This window comes from Elgaria multicarinata, chromosome 1, assembly GCF_023053635.1.
Source record: "Elgaria multicarinata webbii isolate HBS135686 ecotype San Diego chromosome 1, rElgMul1.1.pri, whole genome shotgun sequence".
Taxonomy (NCBI): Eukaryota; Metazoa; Chordata; class Lepidosauria; order Squamata; family Anguidae; genus Elgaria; species Elgaria multicarinata.
Window position 1 is genome coordinate 196,901,906 of NC_086171.1, and position 14,975 is coordinate 196,916,880.

Here is a 14,975-nt window from a genome sequence, read left to right on the forward strand (position 1 = left end):
TAATATTGCCAGGATTTGATCATTTTTGTCTGTCTCTTCTGCCAAGACTCTTGTTCATGCATTGGTTATTTCTCGGTTGGACTACTGCAACCTTCTTCTCACTGGCCTTCCTTCTTCTCACATCAGTCCGTTGGTTTCTGTTCACCACTCTGCTGCTAAGATCATCTTCTTGGCTCGCCGCTCTGACCATGTTACTCCACTGCTGAAATCTCTTCATTGGCTTCCAATTCACTTCAGAATCCAATATAAACTTCTCCTGTTGACCTACAAAGCTTTTCACTGTCTAGCTCCTTCCTATCTCTCCTCTCTCATCTCACACTATTGCCCCGCTCGTGCTCTTCGCTCCTCTGATGCCATGTTTCTCGCCTGCCCAAGGGTATCTACTTCCCTTGCTCGGCTTCGTCCATTTTCTTCTGCTGCCCCTTATGCCTGGAATGCTCTTCCAGAACATTTGAGAACTACAACTTCAACCGCAGCTTTTAAAGCTCAGCTAAAAACTTTTCTTTTTCCTAAAGCTTTTAAAACTTGATTTTGTTCTGACTTCATACTGTTAGTTTTACCCTACCCAGTGCCTGTTTACCCTACCCTGTGCCTGTTTGCATTCTCTTCCCCTACTTATTGCTTTATTATGATTTTATTAGAATGTAAGCCTATGCAGCAGGGTCTTGCTATTTACTGTTTTACTCTGTACAGCACCATGTACATTGATGGTGCTATATAAATAAATAAATAATAATAATAATAATAAGCTTTTAACCCAAAACATCCATCCATAGATTTAAATTAGGGTAAAATCTAACATGTCCTATTTAGAGTATGCCCATTCATTTCAATGGGTCTACTCTACATAGGTTGTACATTGGATTTTACCCTTAGAACCTACAGTAAATGTAGTTAAAGACTTTTTCGTTCTTTCTTTCAAGGGACTTACCGTACTCTCCATTTGGGAAATGTAACCCAGGTTCTTCTTTGATAACCTTCCGACCAATATTGCCATAGGTTAGATCCAAAGCACTATCCCTTTCCACAGGATGGATCTCAGGACCCTCGGCCTTACTTCCCAACACTCCATCTTCTTGGATGTTAAAACCTGGAGACTTGGATCTGTTGCTCTCTGCTTGACTGTTGGCTGGAGACAATGCCGGGAAGAAAGCCGATTCAGAGGCAATGGGGCTACGGCTACCATTTTGATAGTCTGGATCACCTGTCACCGAGGAAGAGTCGTTGGTCATACCGTCACTCTCTGCTGAGCCATTATCACTGGACTTCAGGCTGCTTTGCCGCTGTAAGGTCAAAGCTGAATTTACCATTTTCATCTGGTTTTCTAGCACTGAAATACTGGAAAATACAGAGGTCGAAGGGTCAGCTTGAGTATTGGAAGGGCCGGGTGGTTTAGAAGACTGGCTTGGGCCATCCAGCAACTCCAGGTCTCCTTCCAGCTCCATACCTTCTACATTACCCTCCGGGCAACACGGATCTCCATTTTTCTCAGGCACAGTAGTCTCCGCATCAGAATTGTCATGGGTATTTTCTGGCACTGGGGTATTGGGGATCTGTCCACCCATATGCATACGGATATGCTGCTGCAGCACCACCGCATTTGTAAACTTCTTCTGGCAGATGGGGCAGGAATGCTGCATCTTTAACGGGGTGTTGCCACGGTGCACTCCGTAATGGGTCTTAAGATTGCCTTTGGTAGAGAAGGCCCTGCCACAGATCTTGCACTTGAACGGCCTCTCGCCCGTATGAGTGCGGTAATGCATTTTGAGGGAGCTTTGGCAGCTGAGGACTCTGTGACAGATCAGGCACTTGTTGGGGTCAGCCGTGGATTTGTCGATGTTCTCCACCAACTGCTGGAGCTTTGTGGTTTCAGAGCCTTGCTCCCCCCCTCGGCCGACGTGAAAAGCACTCACGCTGCAGCTGGCTTGTGGGGAACCCCTGTTCTGCTCAATTCCCGATTCGTGACTAGCCGCACCTGATGAAGAACCCCCTTCACTTTCTGGGGAAGGCCTGGGCTGCACGTCGCCCAGAAGCGCACTAGCGAAAGAATCCTTGCTGCTTGCTAGGCCGGAAGGGGGCTGAGGTAAGCCGGCACCTATAGAGGTAGGCAGTGCGGTCAAGATAGGCTTGGTATCCACAATAAGGTTTGATTCGTCCAGTGGAACAGACATCCCATAGGGTATGCCGCTGCTTGTGGGCACATTGTCTAGGTGTTCGGGTACGGGGTAAGGATTCATTTTGATGTGGGGATATTTGTCTTTATGTCGCTGGAAATGCACCTTGAGGTTGCCTTTGGTCGTAAAGCGATTGCCACAAATGTTGCACTTGTAGGGCCTTTCACCAGTATGGGAGCGGAGATGGATTTGCAGAGCGCTGTCGTTGCCGAAGACCTTGCCGCAGAACTTGCACTTGTGTTTGAAGAAGGACTCTTCCAGGGCCGGTTTGTTTTCGGACACGTTCACGTTGGGCAGCTTCCCTTTCCCTTTCTTCGAGGGGTCGACCGCCTGGGAGACGGCGGAAAGCGGGTTTTGGAAGATGACCGAGCTGGACGGCTGAGGTAGCAAAGGGCTCGGGAAGCGCGACATGGAGTTCGGCAGGCCTCGGCTTGCGTCGGGCTTTATGGAGATGACAGGCATATGCCCACCAGCCACGGAGACCGCAGCCGGAAGGCCAACATTCGAATGAGGTAGCTTGCCTGGCTTCAAGGATTCCAGTGATAGGCTTTGGCTCCCAGCTTTCTGTCCGATTAAAGCCACAGCAGCTGACAGTTGTTGGGACATGTGAGCACCCAACGCTTTGAGGGGGTCTGTGGCGGCAGCGGCAGCAGCAGCTATTGAAGGGTGTAGGAGTTGGGGGGCCATCATGGCAATTTGGATGCGGATTTGCTCCGTCAGCTGGATCTGTTGGAGCTGCTGCTGCTGCAGGCACACAAGCTGCTCAAGGATCATCGGAATGGCGCTGTGGGTAGCGGTCGGTGGAGAGAGGGCCTCCGAGGTACACTGGTTGACAGCCACTTTAGTGCCACGGATGGTCTGCAAAGTCACGTTAGTGTTTGGTACTTTGGGTTTGGGGAGATAGCTTAAGCCATGAGTTGCGGGCGCAACAGGGGGCTCCGTTTTTAGATACATCCCTCCCACTGCCTCGGCGTCGGCACTCTCTTCTCGTTTGTCCACAGAAGCAGAGCAGCTCTTTGCCTGACTCTCCTTGGCCACTCCGCCATCCATCGGATTGCTTGGGAACCCCCCCGAGCAGCTATCGGGGAAGCCTTCCAAGGGCATTGACCCCTCGCCGTCATTCATGATTAGGACAGGCGGCATTTTAGTGCAATTTTTCTTATGCTCAAGGAATTCGGAGAGGTCGAAGAACTCTGCACAGCATTTCTGACAGATTTTGGTTTCCTCCGTCCGGCACCTTTTGGAACTCATTTCGCCACCTTTGTCACCTGGGATGTCTCGTGGACTCCCTAGAAAGGATCCAGAAGGAGAGAAAAAAGTCTCAGAGCAAAGTAACGACACAAACAAAATCAGAAGTCTCAGCTGGAAGAGGTGGATGGTAAATCAAGACATTTGCAGAATGGAAATGAACAGTTTTTCAAACCCTTTTATCCAAAACTACCTTTCATTTTGCCCACATAGAGAGGCAATTTGGGTGCTAGTTTTTCCAGTTAAGCTTCAAATAGAGGATTGTGCTCTGTGAAAGGGGACACATGGCCACCCTATATGTGATGATAGCAAGTATTGACACCATCAAGGAGAAAGCTGAAGGATTTGTAAGCTCCCTAGTATGTTAAATACCTGGAGGGATCTACACTATTGCTTTTAAAGCGCTTTAAAGCACTTTGAAAACGTTTTGAAACCTGTATATGCAGTGTGTCCTGGGCCCCAACAGTTGTCAAAACTGTTATAAAGCGCTTTAAAGCAGTAGTGTAGATTCCCCGCCCCCCCAGATGTTACCACATGGGGGAATGTCTCTTCAATAAGCTTTTGCCTAAGTCATTGCTGGAGGTATAACACAGCTTCTTTTAAACGTATGTTTTGGGAACCCCCAATAGTTTCCTCTTTTTGGAAGGAGGTTATTGTATGGCTAAACTTTGTATTGCAACATTCTTTAATATTTACTGATATGCATGTCTCTTAAAGTATCTACCTGCTTCCTGGAAGTTAACACACTGTCAGCACAAATGGATTCTCCGCACCCTTTTGACTGCTAAAAGACTGATATTACAACATTAAAAGGATAAATGCTCACCTCCTATAATGCAATGGATTGAAGACCTTAGAATGCTTTCAACATTTGAACAGGCGGTATATAGATGCCACATGCAAATAGATATTAATATGTATATTTTGTTTGCCTTCGTTGAAGTTTATGTATAATTCTTGGAAAGCTATATTTTACACACACACATACACTTCATATGCATGTATTGAAATTGATATATTCAAATCTATGTAACTATATTTTTCCTCTATATGTTTTGTTGAAATTTTACAATAAAAAAATAAGTATAATTTTTTTAAAAAGAACATGGGGATATATTTTTTAAAAAAGAACATGGGGAAAAGACTGCCACATGAAATTGCTGGTGTGTGGGACACCTTAATCTCATCAGACACCCTTTGTGAGGTTGTACGTGTGGGCCTTTTTAAAGATCTTATAAGTAGCACGTATAACCTGGCGCAGGGCTTGGCCTGTGATAACGCATCACCTCTCTCCAATGCACAATCAATTAATGTGCAGAGAACATCTGGGTAGCATTCTTGCAATGGCTGTACCACATTAAAAGTTAAATCATCAGTAGGCCTTTATGTATGGGGCTAATTTGTAAAGTATGAAGATCTGACAGAAGAACTAGAATTTTAGAAATAAAGGTTTGATTATATCTTAAGTGTTGTCAGTGGGGATAGGAGTGAGGCAATTTCTCCCCTGCCCTTACTCAATTTATAGGCATCAGAACTGTCCCTTTGCCCTCCCTCCCTCCGCCCACCATGATATAGATATGAACGCCAACCTTTACATTATCCCCTGTACGTTTCAGATGTTCAGCTTATGTAAGTGTTGTTGCTTATGTAGACAAAACAGCACCACGCACACACAAGAGGAAAGCGTCAGCAGGCCTGAGGGAAATCCCAAGACTTGCAGAGGTACAAAAGAACCTTTATTTGGGGGAGGGGGGGGGAGAATAGGCAACCTAAAGGAAAAAAGGACCCTAAAACAGCCCAGTGACGACTAAAGATGCACAGTGGCCTGGAATGCCGACCAACTGTTGTGGAAAATGGAAAACTAAAGGAGGGGGAATGGAATAGAGTGGTGGGAATCCTGACCAGAACACACTGCAACATTTTGTTGCAAAGTCCAGAATTCTAATGGCATGTATGATACACAAATTTAACAGAAACGGCCCACACTTCTTTACTTTATTGATCCATTATTATTTTTTATCCTGCCCCTCCTCCAAGGACCTCAGAACAGTCTAAATTAGCTTTCTCCAACTTGTTGCCCTCCAGGTATTTTGGACTACGACTCCCAACTTCCTTGACTGTTGGCCATGCTGGCTGGGGCTGATGGAAATTGAAGTCCAAAACAAAGCAGGGCAACAGTTTGGGGGAGGCTGGCAGGGTGGATTTGATTTAAATCATGATTTAAATCACTACTCAGAAAGACTCGATTTAATCATGTGACTCCCCACTACCCGGCCAAAAATGTGTACTCTTCCTCACTATATTTTACACAACTCAGAGTTACCAAAGACTCATTCTTGCTGGTATAATCTTAATATTACAACCAGATGAAGGTTTCATTTTTAGAATAGCAACTTTTCAGATTAGTTTTAGAATTATATCAAAAAATACTGATTTGGTTATAGTATTAGAAACACATCATAGAGAATTATGGAATTTTGCGAGGTGACCTATCTCCAGTTTAATAGGTTAATCATTCATATTTGGACAACTTTTCTACTGTACTTTATTGGAAGGAAGGAGAAAAATAATCTCACAGAAACCTGTAGAAGACCATGACATTGTGAATGGATTAATGGAATTCATTTACCAAAATATGTAAACAGCCTCAAGCTACATAAATAAAAACTAATCTTTATTTCATGATAAATAACCTTTGGACTATAATGTATCTTAAATAGAAAACTATCTTTAGATAGATTTTTCCTCAAAAAACATTTTATTAAAAAAATCCGATTTAAATTTTAAAAAAATCCGATTTAAATTTTAAAAAAATCACATTAAAATAAAAAAATCAATAGTGCAGGACACGGAATAACGGGCTCAAGTTAAAGGAAGCCAGATTCCGGCTGGACATCAGGAAAAACTTCCTGACTGTTAGAGCAGTGTGACGGTGGAATCAGTTACCTAGGGAAGTTGTGGGCTCTCCCACACTAGAGGCCTTCAAGAGGCAGCTGGACAACCATCTGTCAGGGATGCTTTAGGGTGGATTCCTGCATTGAGCAGGGGGTTGGACTCGATGGCCTTGTAGGCCCCTTCCAACTCTGCTATTCTATGATTCTATGAAATTATTTTTAAATCATTTATTTTTATCCACCATGGAGGCTGGTCTACACGGCCTTTCCTCTGTTCCCAATTATATATTCACATCAAACCTGTGAGGTAGATTAGACTGGGAAAAAGCATCTGCAACTAATAGGGTGAACATATGACCAGATTTGCCCAGATTTGCCTGGGTTTTTGATGGCAAATCCGGGAGGGGAAATCAGATTTTTTTTCTCAAAGATCAGCTCTTATGGGAATTAACAAAAATGCTTATAACTCCGTCATTTTTTAAGATAAAGACATGAAACTTGGCACAATGGTAGCTCTTAGGAAGGGCTTTAGTCATACCAAATTTGAAACAGATCTGTTCATCCATTGATTTTTTAGGATTTTTTTAAAATTGAGGTTTTAAAATTATTATTTAAAATCATCATTTTTAAATATATAGAGATGAAACTTTGTACCATGATAGGATTTAGGTAGAGCTTTAGCCACACCAAATTTAAACAGATCCGTTCACCCATTGATTTTTTTAGGACTTTTTTTAAAAATGAGGTTTTAACATTATTATTTTTAAATTGTCATTTTTAAAGATAAAGAGCTGAAAGTTGGCACCATGATAGCTTTTAGGTAGAGCTTTAGCCATACCAAATTTGAAACAGATCTGGGGCCAGTAGCAAACCCTGTTAACAACAACAGCAGCTTTCAATGAGTGAAGATACAGTCAGAAAAGATATTTGAGGGAAGGGGAGACTGTAACACACAGAGTATAGCAAAAGCTTCAAAGTACAGCAAAACCTACAAAAGTAGGAGTGAGTGAAGTTAATTTCAGATACAGTGAATCTCTCACTTGTTCTTTATTTCGGTGATTTTAACATTAAGATGTTATGTAGAACAGATTTGTCTTAAATGTGTGCTGTAAAATCAGATATGTGACCAAGGCTACGTTCGGGTGGGCACGCCCCCTTGGTACTGGACACGCTCCCTTGGGGGCGACCATGTTGTCCTCCTTTTTGGTTTCCAAAATATGGTCACCCTAGCGACTAACCAAAGGTTGTTCAGTGAGCTTCATCCTGTAGAGAGAATCTGAACCTACTCTGAGGGAAGCTCAGAGGATGGCAACAAGGGAGAGGGCCTTTTCAGTGGTGGCCCCCCAGTTATGGAATGATCTCCCCGATGAGGCTGTCGCTACAATTGTTATCTTTTCACGCCAGGTCAAGACCTTTCTCTTCTCGCAGGCATTTAACAACATATGCTAAGTTTGTTTGTTTTTTAATGGACCCCAGAACTGTCATTGTTAAAATCGATACTGTTTTACACTATTGTTTTTATGTTTTTGATGGTTTTAAATTTGTATACTTTTTAATGTTCACGGTTTTAACTTTTGTAAACAGCCCAGAGAGCTTCAGCTATGGGGCGGTATATAAATTTAATAAATAAATAAACCTGGGTTTCCTCTATTCTAGTCCAACAATCAAACTACATCATTATGGTGGCTTTTGCCAGCCTTTAACATGACTGTTAACTTCAGCCTTGGACCAACAGCATGACTTACGCATACCCCTCAAGATGTTCCCATGATGGAAAGGTCTCCCCTGGTTTCTTGTTCCTCTCATATCACCAACAACTTCTTTCCATACCCGCTTCCCAAATGTGTACTTCTCTCTCTATAGCCAATGTCCTAGCTTCAAATGGAACCCCAAGACATCAAAGCATCTAGACAAGAACTACACCAGCCTTCCACAACCAGGTTGGACATGCTGGGTGGGGATGATTGATGTCCAAACAACCAGCAGAGCATTGGGCTGGAGAAGGCCGGACTGCACAAAACACAAACGAGACTTTGAAGGCAGCACCTTGGTTTATATTATAGCCAAAGGCCAGGATGCAAAACAACCTAAGTAAGAGCACTTTGGAGATATTCATTAGGTTTTTAAAATATAATTCTACAAAAGTAAACTGAACAAACACATTTATGAAGGAAAACGAGCAAGTGTGAGCTGTTTTAAAAAACCCCAAAAAAACCCAAATATGATACACTGTTTTTAGAGATAAAAGGTAAAAACGTCAGGTTCATTGTTATCATGAACATGTTGTACAAGTACATACAGGGTCTCTACACCCACCATTGGGTGCAGGCACAATGAATCATTCAGACCAATAAAATATTTACGGAAGGTGAAGCGGAGAAGCGTCTAGGTCTGCTGGAAACAAGAGATCTGTGTCTGTGTTTTTTTTAAAGGGAGATGCTTGCATACATTCAGGTCAGCGCACAAAAAAGACTGCCCACACAGCACTGGAAAAAAGTGGTTTTGTAAGTAAAAACTCCAGAGGTTTATGACCCAGGGCAGAGGTCAGGCTTGCAGGACCTACTTTCTGTTTTACAAGAACCCCCAAGGTCCACCAATCAGAGCTAGGGACAAAATTGTGGCTTGGGCAGAGTGACCCCTTACACATTGTCAAAATACCAGAAATGAATCCCCTCCCCAAAGAAGGACACATATTCTGCTAATTTTTATGCATAGATGCACATTTAGAAACAATTACTAGAATTTAAATAGAAATGCAATACATCTCACATAGCGAAGACAACCATGACCCAGTGAGCCGTGGGCCTGCTCAGCCTGCTGTCCAGGACCTAACTGTTGATGGGCAACTTCAACTGCTCTCCTCTCCCTTTAATCTCCTTAAAGGTTATTTACCTTCAAAGTGGACTTAGACTGAATAGCCTTTCAAAGAGAGGACACCTTCACACAGAGGATGGCCCTCTGACAGATCTTCAAATAGAGGCCTGTCCTGTGTAAAGTAGGGCAACTGCCCACCCTATCACACCCCATGACCTATTCCCTGCAACAACCTGCATAAACAAGTTCACATCTTCTTCTCAGTGGTCTAAGACTAGCGGTCCAGGATTCTAACCCCAAACTCTAAAACTGACCTGCAGAACTGCCCTGTGAACAAATGCAACCAATTATTATTATTAATACTTCATAGGCAATAATTATCAAGACTGAAAGTCAAACAATAGGAAACCAGCTATGGCGGAGTGTTTTTGTTTGTTTTTTCACTGGCAATTTTATTTGTGTTTATTAAATGACTGGAAGATGGAAACTCTTTGCTGATCTACTGCAAGGGAGAACATGTCCAGCAATATTCAGTATGAATATTGAATGCCAAAATTCATGAACAAAAACAAAACGTTCTAAAATACTTCATAAAAATGAAATGTTACTCCATGAGTTACAATCAAAGTGTATACATATATTAACAAGGCATGTATAAAGCAGAGAAACCCAACTAATACATGTCAAGAAGCTACCAGCAACCCCCCCCCAAAAAAAGGACCAGCATTCTCATATTGTAAGACGGTAGTGCTGTGTTGAAAGTGTCTTTCACATTTTTTCCCCAATTGTTCTAATTCAATTTGATGAAAAACTTCTTTCAGAGGGAAATTCAAAAGAGAAGAACATTTTAGAAAAAACCCTCATGGGCTGAGTCCAGGGTTCTTGTGCTTACCTGAGTGACTTTTGAGGTGGCCAAGAAGTGTGTGCAAAAGTGTCCTGTCTTGAATTATACAATCATTTCTCTGGCACCCCTTGGCCTCCTCAGCTTCCCGCACTTAAATTAAAACCTAGAGGAAGACATGATGAGGTAATTCCTTATATAGGACTTTCCCCCCTTCAAATCAGGAAGCACAGGCAACATGGGAGGCTGCAGAGCAATGGAGAGATGTAGAATAGAAAGATAAAACACGCCTTGGCCACTTTGCAGTGATTAAGCTCAAAACCCCCACCAAAATAAATTCAAAATAAATTATAAAATGTGCTGAAAATGAGTGAGGAAAATTGAAGCCTCTTTTGCAGGGGAAGTAAACTTTCAGGAAATTGGAGAATAAATTTTGGCATAGCACTAGCTCCACCACTTCATTGGAACTGAACATAACACTACCCTCTGGTTTGATTGATTTTGATTTATTACATTTATATACCGCCCCATAGCCGAAGCTCTCTGGGCATGATGCAAAATGGGTTGGCTGTCAAGAAGGTTGATGCTGTTGCCACTTTCAGTTGTAGCACACGCACGCGCGCGCGCACACACACACACACACACACACCCTTAGGAAACAAGAAAGTAGCTGTGCTACAGTTCCTGCCAACGGTGAGCCCTACCTAAGAGAAACTGTTGAGAATTTCTCCTCACACATGAGAAATTCGGTAAAATTGTCCCCTGAATTTCTCTGCCGAAAAATACGGTGGAGAATTTTGAGAGTTCATTTGTGCACAATTCTATTTTTTTAAACAACACCACCACCAAAACTTTATTGCCATACACACCCACACCACCCCAAAGAGCTTCACATGCAAATTTGTTGTAAAGATTTACTGAAGTGATGCAAAATCAATGAGTATTATCATCCTCACATGCAGTTGTGGAGATTTCACTATCACTCATTAACCTAAGCGTGCAGGGGTGTGTGTTTGTGTGTGTAGCAATAACCAACCTGAAGCTTTTTAGCATTTCCTGCCTCAACTGGGAGGCAGCAATCTCTTCTAGCACAAAGTGACTGATGTGAACTCTTGGAAATCACCAAGACAGAATAGAAGCAACCACATAATAATGAGCATTCGCCAGGAAAGCAGGCTGCTGAACAAGCTGCAGCTATTTAAGTTAGAAAAGAACATGATGCTGATCCAATCAGGTCAATTTAAGTCTAGAATGGGAAAAGAGCACACACAGAACCAGGAGAAGGCCATTGCCTCATCCCACCTGAGAAATTTCACACACCTGTTGCTAGTGTATACAAAGTCACGCACAGAGTAGGAATAAGTGGTAAATTCTCCCACAGGGATCTATATTAGGACCAATGCTTTTCAACTTCTTCATGAATGATCTGGAATTAGGAGTGAAGTGGCCAAGTTTACTGACGATACCAAATTATTTAAGTTAAATAATAGTTAAAACAAAAAGGGATTGTGAGGAACTCCAAAGGGATCTCTCCAAACTGGGAGAGTGGGCATCCAAATGGCAGCTGCAGTTCAATGTAAGCAAGTGTAAGGTGATGCACGCTGGGGGCAAGAAACCCCAAACCAAGTATAACCTGATGGGATCTGAGCTGGCAGTGACTGATCAAGAAAGATCTTAGGGTTGTGGTGGACAGCTTGATGAAAATGTCAACCCAGTGTGCGGCCGCCGTAAAAGAGGTAAACTCCATGTTAGGCATGATTAGAAAAGGAATTGAGAATAGAACTGCCAGTATCATACTGCCTTTATACAAATCTATGGTGTGACCACGCTTAGAATACTGTGTACACCATACCTAAAATACTTGTGTACACCATACCTAAAAAGATACTGTAGAGCTGGAAAAAGTGCAGAAAAGGACAAATAAAATGATCAAGGGGCTGAAGCATCTCACCTATGAGGGAAGGTTACAACAGCTGGGATTGTTTAGCTTGTGAGGGGGAGGTAAGGTAAGGGACGACCTGACAGAGATGAAAAAATTATGCATGGTGTGGAGAATGTAGGACATGTTTATGGGCAAGAAGCTTTAGCACGGATATGAATGTTGCTAACTCTATGTTTTTCTTGACTTTCAGGCAATGGCAATTTGAAAATAATTCTTAGTTTTTTCATGTGCATATATAGTTCATGTGACCACTGAAGAAGACCTCTGTTGGGTCGAAACACGTATGGTCTTTAAGTGTTTAGTTCTTTGAGTGTTTAGTTCTTTGAGTGTTTTCTAAATGGTCTTTGAGTACTTGTCTGTGCTTTTTTAATGCTATAATATACAGCTTTACAGTGGAAGTATACCAGAACTTTGGGAACTAGTGTAACTTAACAGTATATTAAAAAGTTTTTATAATATATCACTTACCTCTGCAGTACATGCGAATATGGATAGTGACACGATCCGCCCTTTTCCCTCACTTCACTGCCTTGATTTTAAGGGGCCTGGATAGGCTTCTCTTTGCTTATCTATGGGAGATTCAGGATAGATAAAAGGAAGGACTTCTCCATACTGGGCATAGTTAAGCTATGGAATTCACTACCACAAGATGTATAGTGATGGCCACCAATTTGGATGGCTTTAAAAGGGGGTTGGATAAATTCCTAGAGGAAAAGGCTATCAATGACTACTAATCCTGATGGCTAAGTGCAACCTCCAGTATCAGAGGCAGTAAGCCAAGTTGCTGGGGAACATGGGTGGGAGGGGTTCTGTTGCACCATGTCCTGCTTGTGGTCCCTAGTCGACAGCTGGTTGGCCACTGTGTGAACAGAGTGCTAGACAAGATGGACCCTTGGTCTGATCCAGCATGGCTCTTATGTTCTTAAAGCTGGATAAACAGCCCAAAGGGTCCCTCATTGAGGATCAATGTACCTGATGTTACAGGTGTCTACTGCAACTAGCACATTTCTGACAGCAACTGATCTTGATGTTCCAAAACAATGTCCAAGATCCATGTAGAAGGAGCACCCCATTATTAATTTACAGTCCCTTGCATGGATACTACCAGTATTCACATCTGCCCCCACCCCAAATGTAGCTTGAAGAATCACAGAATGCTCTGAAGCAAGGCCATTGATCCACATGATTTCCACAGGTCATGCTCATTACAATTTGGGGTGGGCCAACACACCTCTTAATCTGCTGCCCTGCATCTTTGTATGACACTCTGAGCTGGATCACATGACATGCCGACCACCCTGGTTATTTCAAGGGTTAAACAATCCTCGCATAATCCTTGGTTTGTTTAAACCTGGTATAACCCATGCTAGGGTTTGGACAACACACAAGCCCATTGAGGGTTGCATATTCATAATGGCAGCTGCACGCACACAGCATGCGCGGAGGCTGATCGTGGGTTAAATAACCCCCAGTGTCGTGCTAACCAGGTCTATATGTGCCTTCATGTGAGGATGTAATCACCATTAAGGAACTCAGTAGTTGGAACTGGCACATCAGTAGCCACCAAACAGGAGGATGGGGGAAGATCACTGTGTGCAGCAACTAATGCAAGTGAGCCCATTAATATTATCAGGAAGGGCTGGGTTCAAGAATAGGCACAGTCGGGCAGCTGCCGGGGACCTAGATCCAAGCAGGGGCCTGGGGACATAAACCCCCTGGAGTTGCTCCTCTTCACCATTGCAACCTGCGTGTTCACTTGCCTCTTGCTGTGGTCCAGACAATGGTGGTGCTGAGAACAGATGCCACTACTTACTTACTCACTGGCCCATCAACGAAACAGTAGCAATGATGAGAAAGAGGATGAGAAGCAAGAGCAGCTGGTGACAATGGTGGTGAGAAGGGAGATTCACTGCTGGAGGGGTCCTCTGCAGGGTGTCTTGCTCAAGGGCTCCCCAAAACCAGCCTTCTGAGAGTTGTATTAGCCTGCCTCCTGTCCATACAGTCATGTGTTGGCCGCTTTCATCAAAGGCCTGAACTCCTTTCCAGCTGGTGCACACATACACACACGAACACACAAAAAGCTCACCTATCTGGTTGGCTGGAAGCAATTCTTACTAAATAAAGCTAATTCTTCCTTTCTAAAGACAACCAGGCATGTGGCTTCTTACAAACCTGTAAAACACTGATGGGAAGATAAGCAGTAGAAGACATGATGTCGCCTACAGTGTTGAAGAACAAAGAACTAGGTGACCCAGAATAGTAATGCCACATGCAGTGAGCAGGTAGACTGCAGAAGAATGCTTACAAAGCAAATTAACTCCAGATGACTCGCACACCACAGAAGCAGCACAAATTCAATGAAAGAACAATTCAGCTATCATAAGAACAGATTCACAACTATAAACAGGCCAGTTCTAGACAGATGTTCAGAGAACATTAGTTACTGGGCAGGTTAGAAATGTAATCTCAAATGAATTACATTTATTTAGGAATGAAACTAACTAAATAAATGTCTGGGGAGTTCTGGGCAGCAGGAACATGGTAACACAAAAGGACTAGTCTAAACCACGAAGTGACCCTGAGTTTTCCTAGACAAGGCTTTTTAACTTGCTAACTTCTGCTTCTGTGTTCTTTGCAAGATTAAGATCAGATTTCTACACACCCAGTTTTTGCTTTCCTGTCTTTTGGTATGTCCCACTACATAACATTTACATTGGTGAGTGGAGCCTGGTGGGTTGCATCAGATACTGACATTATTCTCTTCCCCTCCCCATGCCCCGCCTTAAACTCCCTCAGCGCAAACATTCCTCCACACAACAATTCCTGCCTTGACCACTTAAATGGCTTCCCCTGTAAAAAAAAAAAGGGGTTATGGAAGGTACAAGCCTATTCCTACAGAGATCAAATTGCCTTTTGTGCTATTACTTGGAGGCCTCTCTAGGTGGCACTGTGGCATAGTGGAATAAAGCAGAATAACACAACTACACTGGTGGATGGTGGCAGTTTTGCCTCATGATTCCCCCCCACCCCAAAATACCACATTCAGTCATCATCTAAACTAC

At 43.0% G+C, this 14,975-nt stretch overlaps 1 protein-coding gene across 1 annotated transcript in view; it reads right to left on the reverse strand.

The window, feature by feature from the left end:
- SALL4 (spalt like transcription factor 4) overlaps positions 1-14,975 on the reverse strand; it is a 35,678-nt gene that overhangs the window by 10,611 nt on the left and 10,092 nt on the right. Inside the window, exon 2 of the mRNA XM_063120478.1 lies at positions 932-3,463. Within this exon, the coding sequence (XP_062976548.1) occupies positions 932-3,463 (2,532 nt within the window). The remainder of the gene's footprint in view (positions 1-931; positions 3,464-14,975) is intronic.